This window comes from Octopus bimaculoides, chromosome 16 (assembly GCF_001194135.2).
Source record: "Octopus bimaculoides isolate UCB-OBI-ISO-001 chromosome 16, ASM119413v2, whole genome shotgun sequence".
NCBI lineage: Eukaryota > Metazoa > Mollusca > Cephalopoda > Octopoda > Octopodidae > Octopus > Octopus bimaculoides.
In genome coordinates, this window is record NC_068996.1 from 29,678,551 (window position 1) to 29,689,751 (window position 11,201).

General features: G+C 33.4%; 1 protein-coding gene across 1 annotated transcript in view; it reads right to left on the reverse strand.

The window, feature by feature from the left end:
- The window catches only part of LOC106867788 (sorting nexin-5), a 110,755-nt gene that overhangs the window by 18,808 nt on the left and 80,746 nt on the right, over positions 1–11,201 (reverse strand). The window contains exons 9-11 of the mRNA XM_014912780.2: positions 10,938–11,022; positions 8,732–8,771; positions 6,859–6,945 (exon numbers count right to left, since the gene is read on the reverse strand). Of these exons, the coding sequence (XP_014768266.1) occupies positions 6,859–6,945; positions 8,732–8,771; positions 10,938–11,022 (212 nt within the window). The remainder of the gene's footprint in view (positions 1–6,858; positions 6,946–8,731; positions 8,772–10,937; positions 11,023–11,201) is intronic.

Below are 11,201 nucleotides of genomic sequence, written 5' to 3' on the forward strand. Positions count from 1 at the left end.
AAAAAACAGCTTAGCAATAAAAATGGAGACATAATGAAGGAAAATACACTCATTTGTAAGTTTATTTCTATTTTCACCCCATTGACATACTTCAGCTACTCATTTTATAAATGTCATCTTCAGTTTTATTTTTATTGTTTTATTATCACTTTAATATCTTTCTTATTGTTGTTATTTTATTATTATCATTACCATTCAGGTCACCTTTATTTTATCATCATCATCATCGTTTTACGTCTGCTTTCCATGCTGGCATAGGTTGGACGATTTGACTGAGGACTGGTGATCCAGAAGGCTGCACCAGGCTCAATCTGATCTGGCAAAGTTTCTACAGGTGGATGCCTTTCCTAACGCAAACCACTCTGAGAGTGTAGTGGGTGCTTTTACGTACCACTGGCATAAGGGCTAGTCAGGTGGTTCTAGCAACAACCATGCTCAAAAGGTGTTTTTTACGTGCTACCTGCATGGGAGCCAGTCCAGCAGCACTGGCAACAACCATGCTTGACTGTTGTTTTTCACATGCCACCAGTACATGTGCTAGTAAAGCAATGCTGACAATGATCACACTCGAATGGTGTTTTTCACATGTCACCGGCACGGGAGCCAATCCGTGGCCCTGGCAATGATCATGCTCGGATATGCTTTTAACATTCCACTGGCATGAGTGCCAATCAGGCAGTACTGTCATCGGCCATGTCAGCGATTTTGATTTGTTTGCATTTGCCTCAATAGGTCTTCACAAGCCAAGTTCATTGTCCAATGAATGAAAGTTACTCATAAGTGGGTTGGTTACACCCCACATTCAGATGTGCTATTATTGTAGAAAGCATCAATGCCAGGGTTAGGATATCTCGTGTAGTCACTAATAGGTTTATTGCATTTTCATCTCTCGGATAGCGATACATATTGACAGGCACAAATTTGATTAGCCATTCATTCAAAAAACACCCATCTACTCTACAAGTCATTGTAGACTGCGTATGCATGTTATTATGGATCACAAATACAACCAACATGCCTAAATAGCATATATAATCAGAAACTACACTATGTACATGGAATTCTTGATGTGATGCTGACTTATGTCATTTTGATGTTTCATTATTATATTGTGTAATTGTACTTGCCACCTCTTCTTATACATAACATTCTTGTGTCTGTGTATCCAATTCATCTATCTGTACATACATGGTTGCATATCCACACACAATTATATACATCTATGTGCCTATCTGTATACACTTATATAGACATGGAAGTATCTATGTACAGAAATGTGCTTAAGTGCACATGTGAGTGTATAAACCTATGAAGATGTGCCTATAAATGTATGTTAACATGACTATGTGTACATATATGTATATATGCAGGACTGTGTAAATATGTGTGTGAATATATATATATATATATATATATATATATATATATATATATATATATATATATATATATATAGCAATATATGATGTGAATATGTCTGTGTGAGTATGTATGAGGGTATGTTGATATCTATGTCCATATTTATGAGTGTACAAATGCCATAAAGATATGCAAGTCAGACCCATTGGAGCACAGCACAGAATGTGTGACTCATCACCAAGTGGTATCATGTCACTGGCCAGTTATCAGCACCGACTTTATTAATACCTACTAAATTGTTTGAGCATGTGTATGTGTGCTGGAGTGTGTTATATGTGGATGCTCACATATAACACACATCCATATCTACTAATGGTTACATATAACACACACCCATACATACATATAACACACATCCATATCTGCTAACAGTTAAATATAATAATTTTTTTCACTGTATCGTGTATTTATTTCTTTTTGTATCTGATCTTTGTTATTGATCTTCTATAAGAATGAAGCAGTATCTGTAAATTTTCCATTTCTATCTATAAAGATGAAGAAGACATGCAGTAATAAGTTGTGTGAAATAAAGTTTATTTTAATGGGATACATCTTGAAATCACTTGAGGAGACACATCTACACCAAGAAAAACACCTAAACCAGTTGTGCAGTATCCCATCCACAAGGGATCAATACTAGATTTGTTGAAATGATTGTAGTGATCACTCACACACACACACACACATTCTTTTGTATGTTTCAGTCTTAAGGCTGTGGCCATGCTGGGGCATCGCCAGTAAAATATCTGTCAGAAACGGGATAGATATTTTACTGGTGGTGCCCCAGCATGGCCACAGCCTTAGGGCTGAAACATATAAAAGAATAAAAGTACATATGTGTGTGTGTGTGTGCATGTATCTAACTGTCTATCTATCTATCTATATATATATATATATATATATATATATATATAGCAAGTGACCTGATCTGAGATCGTGTGCTAGAACAAAAACAATTGCAGCGTGGAAAGTGTTTATAAGCCATTTAAGAAACACACAAAAACCGTTAGATTCACTTCAACATTTGAATTTAATTTGCTAAAATATTTTTGTCACTTTGAGACCGCAACCTGTTCACTGACAAAATTTCGTGCTGCAGCACACACACACATTCATGTATATGTATATTACATACATGTTAATTCAATTGTTGGATTTACCTCTCATGCATGAAGATTTACCTGGGATGTATATTCTACCTACATTTACTGGCATCTGATTGTTGAAGATTTATAACCAAATTCTTTTAATACTGAGTGCTTTATTGACATCAGCCAGGATTTTTTAATCCCATCATTTCTTCTAAGTGTATGGGGGAGGGGGTGTAACTCAATTTTGCCAAGATAGGTGGGTGGTTTTGAGAGCCACATATTGCCAGTCATCCTAGACCTTAATTACTTTGTCCCATGTGTTCTTGTGTCTCTCTCTTTCACAACCTCCATTCACATTAAATGAACAGTACTTCTTTATATAACTGTCCTCATACATACATATCCTAATGTCCACGACAATGTAATCTTCTTTCTAACACACTACATCTGATTCAACTTATAGACTCCACTTTTTCTCTCAGCACATTTATACTGTGTTGTTTATACACACTTACATTGCACATCCTGTGGAATATGCTTTCTTTAATTCTTTCTAGTTTTCTCATGTTCTCTGCATTCAAGGCCTGTGTCTCACTACCATGTAGCACTGCAGTTCTAACACAAGCATCATACAATCTACCCTTCACTCTGAGAGAAAAGACCTGTGTTACTAACAACAGCAGCAGGTCTCTGCACTTTCTCCAACTCATTCTTTCTTTGATTTTTATATTTTTAGAGCAGTCATTGCCCTTAAAAGCTTACATCTGAGCATTCAAAAGAATTTATTTCTGGTGTGCTGATAGTATGTACTGCACCAGTGTACATGAAGTTTATCTTCTCTGCTTGTCTGCCTGTTCCACTACATCTGTGGATACAGAATATGGAGTTTATACTTACTCCTTCTCTGCATATTGAGCAAGACCATTTCTCTTAGGGTACTAGAGTCCTATCTTCTTTCCTATTCACTAAAACCTTCATCTTTGTTAAGTTTACTTGAAGATGTCCTGAGTCTAGTTTTTGCTACCATGACTGGAATTTCCTTGTTATTTACACTATAGATGAGAACCAGATCATCAGCATATAGGAGTTTCCATAGACAGTCTTAGACTTTTCGTTGATGGCCTATTGGACTATGATGAATAGGAAGGGGATTAAGAACTGAGGCTTGATAGACTCATGCTAAATTTGTCACTGAAGTCATTGATGACTTTCATTTTACTTACTGTGTCTTTGTACACGGCCTATACAATTCCCACAAACCATTCATCAATGCTTAGTTTCTGTCTTTTGAGTCAACAAATGTCAGGAATAGCAGTTTACTCATAGTCAGGCACTTCTTCTGTAGTTGCCTCATTAGGAAGATATGTAGTATCTCTTCTTGGCACAAAGTCAAACTGCATCTAATTTAGGTCTAACCTGTCATGAATCAATTGTGCTATGAATTCTTGTGATCTTCACATTCTGGTCCAATTGTTTGATCTATAGTTGCTTCTCTCTAAGGCATTTCCTTTGCCTTTGTAGCAGTTTACAATGATACTGCTACATCAGTCATTGGGTATGACTCCTTGAATAACTTGATTATCTCTCTAGGTGGTAATCGTGTACTCTACCTCCCTGGATATTTTGAACCTCTACACAACTATCACTGATGACCAGCAGTTTTCTCTCACTTCATGTCCTTGATCACTTTATCTTCAACACTGCTGTCAACTTGAATTGCTGGTCCCTCTGACAGGTCAGTATGGGTTAATCCCTGTTTACCTCAAGCAATCTCCACATTCAGCAATCTTTCATAATAGCACTTCTATGCCAGTTTCTTTTGTTCCATATCAATGGCAAGTTTGCCTTCAACATTTTGAATACACTTCTCATCAATGATGTCTCAGTTGTCTTTTACACAGTCTCTGACTTTGAAGTCACTAGCCACTAATCTTTGTTGTGTAGTGTGTTCTTCATCAGGAAAGGTTTTGGTATTTACAGTAGATGTTCTATGTCATTTACTGGTTTGAATGTAATCTATCTGATTTGTGTGTTCACCAGATTGGTAGGTGATTAAGTGGTTGACTCATTTCATAAAGTGTGTGTTGCAAATTATCAGATCAGTTGCATCACAGAACTCCAGGAGCCTTACACCCTCCTCATTTCTTATACCATATCAATAATATATTATGGAAGCCATCAACACATTAGCTAATATGACCATTGAAGTCATCAGCCATGACAATAAAGCCATTGTCAATCATCAGATGGGTTCCATTTTGACTTGTAGCCATTTTGCTACTGACTATTCAACTGATTATTAAAGAATTGTTGTTGGATTCATATCTAACCAATAAGGAATGTGACGTTAATGTATTCAAGCCTGTACTGGTATAGTTGTTTACTGGGGAAAAACAAAGGTGACAATTTGTGTCTCTGACTTTGTTGAAATGATAGTTGAAATCTTAGTCATTAGATGTAATGAAACCTAAACATGCTTAAGCAAAAATTATTATCATAACCAATGATACATAGTCTAAGTTACTTATTGCTTTTCATCTGTTTTTATAGCAATGAGTAATATTTGTCAATATTACGGTCAAATAGAGGACTAATTGGGAAAATATCTACTACTGTAACCTCACTTACAAGACCTGTGTCTCGTAAGTGAAATTTGGTTGACAGAAACTGTAGAAACTTGTATATACGTAATGAAGGAAGGAGCGGGGGAATCACTGAGTAAATGTATAAGAATTTATACTGGTTGGTGTAACGAATTAGAATTATTTTGGGAATAAATTATTCCTGAAACAATTTTAAGACAACCAGAGTTGTAAATTTACTCAGAAATTCTTCCTTGTGACATACAACCTTTGATAATAATATTCTAGAGTTGTCTCCCATATTTGCTGATTTGAAATATTTTTCTTCTTCCTGCATAATTACTTTTAGTTAAGCTTTCCAAATTACCACAAACGACATATTTATGCATACATATGCACAAGATCTTTAAGACAAACAAATATTTTAAATCTATCAACTATTTTGACTCCTAATATATCTACCGTCATACACTATTCTACAACTTTTAACTTTTCTCCATTTAATAGGTAAACAAGATAAAAGAAATACTTCAGTTATAAAAGCACTTACATTAATCAGTTTTTGATAAAATATTTTTTTTTTTGTATTTGGGGAGAGTCATTTTCTTTTAGTGCCTTATTATTTAACACACTCACCGATAAAGTTTCCACTCATTTACTTATTTATTTTTCCTAAAATTCTCCTTGTGTCTTGCAACCTTTTCAATAGTCGTTCACTCTGTCATCCAAGCTGCGTTCTTTTTGTTTGTTTGTGTGCATGTGTGTGGGTCAGTGTGTGTACACATATGTATGTATGTATGTATGTATGTATGTATGTATGTATGTATGCATGCATGTAAGTGTGTGTATGTATCTATGTATGTGTGTGTGTGTGTGCGTATGTATATATGTACATATGTCTGTACATTTGTACGTATGTATTCTGCATATTCATGTGTTTGTGTGTTCATGTTTGTATGTTTTGTGTGTGTGTGTGTGTGAATGTGTGTCTCCATATGTGTCCTTGTGTGAAGTAAAGTGTGTGTGTGTATATGGTCATGTGTTTCAATCTTTATTTGTGTATGTGTGCTTGGCTGTTCATATTACCTATGTATCTAACTGTCTGTATGTCTATCTGTTTACATTCATATCCATCTGCTGACATACATGTGCATATACATATACGTATACACACACACACACAATCTACATAACAGCCCACTAACTATTCTACCTGTATATAAATATAAACTGTGGGTATGATTATTTACTGTGTATATTTCCTATTTAGTACTGGGGATGTTTCATTAATGAGGATGTACTCCCGTATTTGTCTGAGGGTCCTTTGGGTGCTTGGATAAAATGCAGATGACAAGTTGACCCAGGTTGCCTCCATGTTGGTCCTTGGCATGTTGGTAGACAATGGAGGACTATTTTTTAAAAATATATTACAAAGAAATTTTTTTATCAAAAAATTGTAGATTTTTAATTTCTTATTTCTAAATGTTCAAAACTATTTTTAAAAAGGCAGAGTGAAAATGTTAGAGATTGGGTAAAATCCACACTTTGAACATCTATATGCCCATATCTGTCCACTAAGCAAGAGATATCTTGCTCAATAATCACCAGTAATTTTTCAAAAATTGCTTGAGAGATACATAGAAGATATACACATGCACTATTTCAGTGTATATTTTGTAGTAAGGATATATTTCTTTGTCAATATGAGTAGCTTACAATTTCAGACACGCATACATTCATACAGGTAAGTAAAAAATTTCACTTACTTTGACCGAATCCATATACCTTGCATACAGTTCCAGCAGAAATCCTAATGTTTGTTCATCATTGTTGGCTATTACTTCAAGTTCATGCTAAAATATAAATTAAAAGAATAGATTTGTATGGTATTTACAATTTCAACTACATAACATACTGTTTTTTTGAGGGGAAAAACCATAATCTTACCTTTTTTATCCAGAGTTAAGTGTTAAAAGAATCTATCGGTATACGTAGAATGGTAATATTTAGAGTGAAATATTTTAAATTGATTTTTACATGACTTTCAAGGCAATAGAAAAATTTAATAATTTATGTTTATCATTAAACATTCATCATTATGACTGCATTTTTAGAGTTGCTAGTTTCTAAGAATATGCTAGTATTATCTGTAAAAACAGTATTATATATTTGTTATTTTAAATAAATCACTTGTGCATATAAAGATAGTTATGACCCTAATATTGATTCACAAGTTTAATTTCTTTTATAATTAAAAAATATACCATTGCATTTGTCACAAACCTCTGTGAGGGAGATAACTTGTGAAAAAAATTTAGTCTTATTTTACACAGTTTTTCTAAAAGTAATTCCTAGTCCATGGTATCTAATGTCTCAGGCTTCTTAGGAAATAGTGTAATTTTCATGTTTTTGTTTTTTATTATTAAATGATGTGCACAGTAATTTTCATAACCTCATGGAAGGATATGAATCTAGCTAATGGAAAAGTTACAGTGTTACTATTGCATATAATGATGATACTTTCCTAAGATAATTGTATTGAGGCTGAGCTTTTGTGGAAGTGTTTTAATTAGAGACATATTACAGAACTGTTTGTTCCCAGTTATATGTAGTATATCTTTCTGGAATAAAATTACCCTCACCCTAAAAACTGGATGGTTTTTGCCCACCACAAATATAATAAGCATAACATCAAAAAGCAAAATATATCTCTGTAAATTACACATCCTGCAAGCTCTTGCAGTCCCTCAAAACTTTTGGTTTCATGCTTACTAAGTCTTTTGGTGCTTCAGTTTGCTAACAGATCAGAGATATTACCATTTCTATTCTGACTGCCGTAATATCACAGTGTATATTAGACATCTAAGCAGGTGACTGGTACCACCTTTCCCATCCTTTACAACCCTAATCAATCATGCAACTGTTATGTAGATGTACAGGAGAAAAGCATTGTATCAAATCTAGGAAAGGTTACCCACCATCATCAACTTATTACCTAGTGCTTTTTTATTTAGTCCTACACTGAGCTGACGGATCTTTCAGCTGCTATTTAGCCCTACACTGGTCACCTATTATTACAATACCCACAGGATAACCATCAGCAAAGAAAAATTATACTTTCAAGCAAAATTTTCATCTCCTGAATTGCATTAGGGACTTCTAATCCTTTACTAAGATATCCACTTGCTTTGAAGCTATTCCCATTACTACCCTTTAATCGTCTTCTCCCTCTAGTCTACCTTCTCACTTTCATTATAAGCAGTTTTTATTTATATGTTAGTCAACTATAAAGTGCACAGCAAAAAATATAATTTGAGAGTTATAGAGGCAAAAGCTATAGAAGCATTGAGAGTTATAGAAGCATTAGCCTATTAATCTAAATTAGAACATGATTTCTTTAAAGGAAAATAAGAAGTTGGTTTTAGGATGTAACATAAAATAACAAAACATAGAAAAATGGAATTTAAGAAAACAGAAAAATGTTTGACATAACGATTTTAAAATCATGTAAAAAAAAAATATATGTAAAAAATTAAGTCTATTTACAAAAGCAAAGAATTAAAAATGAAAAACATATAAAAAAAAAATATTTTAAAAAAATTAAAAAGCAAAACAAAATGAAATTGATAGGTAGCTCACCTTACAATCATCCAGGCTTAAGCTAAAGTTTGCCATAATCCTGTAACAACAAATGAAATTAAAGTGAAATACTAACTTCAGAAAACTGGCTGACTACCACTCAGGAAAACATGCATGTCGTAGATATACTTATCAGGAAATGGGAAGGACATATAGTTATGAATACTAAGTCTTTCCCTAATGGAGAATGTACCAACTATGTAAAGCAGTGATGAACGGCATAATAGCTAGATACATTCAGAGACACAAGACATTTTGAAGAAGCAAGAAATAGCAGCTGAAAGATCCTTCAGCTCAGTGTAGGGCTAAAAAAGTACTAGGTAATAAATATTTTAAGGCAGTGAACTGGCAGAATTATTAGCATGTCGGACAAAATGCTTAGCAGCATTTCTTCTGACTCTTTACATTCTGAGTTCAAATACTGTCAAGGTCAACTTTGCCTTTCATTCCTTTGAGGCCAATAAAATAAAGTGCCAGTCAAGTAGTGGGGGTGATGTAATCAACTTGCATCCTCTCCTCAAAACTGTTATGCTTCAACCCTGTATAAGACTGGCACCCTGTTCAGTGAGAATATTGCAAGCATGGTCACTTATATGCCCTGAAAACCAGGTAACTGGCCTTATGGGTCCTAGCATTCAAGGAAAAAAAATGTATTTTGAAAATACAGATCTATAACAGAGACAACTGATAGTTTCTATGAGACAAGCTGTTATGGGCCACAACCCAGATCTGTGAAGAGAGCAAGATTCATCCAATTGATTGGATGTTAGCTTACATCCAATCAGATGTAAGCTAACATTGTTGTGGAATAGTATACCAGACAACATTATAAAAGCTAAATAGCTCTGCAAAGAATGGAAAAAAAAAACATGCGGAACAAAGAACAATAATGGGTACCTAGAAGAGTGACTAGACATAGTAAGACACAGTTCAATAAGATACCTGGATCTCCCTAGAAAGTTTATATGTGAAATACAATTCACGTTTTGATTTACCTTAGTATACTAATTACAATTTTCTTGTCAGTTCACCGCAGAAAGAACAGAAATAAAATACATTTTGTTAACTACTTCACAATAGAATGTATACTGGTAAAATAAAATTTTCTTCTTATTTTACCACAAATAGTACATAAATAAAAATAATATACAGTTTTCTGGCAGATGGTAAGTATGTAATATACAATAAGATTATCACTTTGCCATACACACATAAATTATACATTCAAAATAAAATTTATTGTCAATTCATCTCAGAATGCATACAAGTAAAATTAAATTGTGTGACAAATTTATCCCAGTTTACAAATAAAATACAATCTCTAGCCACTCCTGAAATTAAACAAGTAAAATAGGACCTGCTACCCAATTCATCTCAGAAAGTATACAGGTAAAATGCAATACCAGACCAGTCCACCCAAGAATATGAGTAAAATATATTTTGTGGGGTACATCATCTCAGAAGATCTCAGTTCTTCTCAGAAAGTAGGCAAATAAAGTACAGTTTGCTTCCCATTTTGCTTCAGAAATTGTATAAAGGAAAAGTGAAAGCACATAAGAATAGATAAACTAAAATCACATTGAATGAAAATTAGCAGTTATGATTAAATTTTCTCCACATTAAATATTTAGTAATTTTGTTATATCTGAAGAGGGTCATTATGTCAATTAATAGATACACATACTGGTTCTGTTTCACTTTTTTTTTTATTTGTTAATCAGTTAACTATTCAACCAATTAACTAATTAATTGTTTGATTAATCATTCAGTCATTCCATCCAATAGCTAGGTTTGTTAAAGTCCTTTTATCACCTTTTGTAACCTCATCAATGATATGCCCTTTCTATTTCAGGTCTATCTCTGACAAAACTAGCAGTTTGATTGATTGACTAAATGATTAACCAAACAATCAATTAGTTAATTGGTTGAGTAGTTAACCAATTGACAAATAATAATGAAGAAATGAAACAGAACCAGTGTGTGTGTTTTTTATTGGTATAACAACCCTCCCTAGATACAACAAAATATGTTTCAACACAGGAGTTCACATGAAAAATCTTGCAAACTAAATACAAAAATGTAACATCTTTTAAATATATATAATGAAAAGAACAAATGAATAATTTTTTTAAAAATCACATTCACTTTAAGTAAAATCTAGAGAAACTCTCATGTAAGATCATAAAAATCAGTCAAAATATCTCACCTATTAGTTTTTATTGTTTCAACATCTTTATACAGTCCAGTCTGGTTGAGAGTTGTTGACAAGTGGCAATAATGACCAGCCAATCCTATCAAATGATAATAACAATAATAATAATAATAATAATAATAATAATAATAATAATAATAATAATAATAATAGTTAAAGACGAAGAGCATGATTCGATTGTATAAATGTTTTATTCACTCCGAAAAAATTTTAAAGTACCACCGCCGCTCTGAAAAATTTTGAAAGTACCACTGCCAC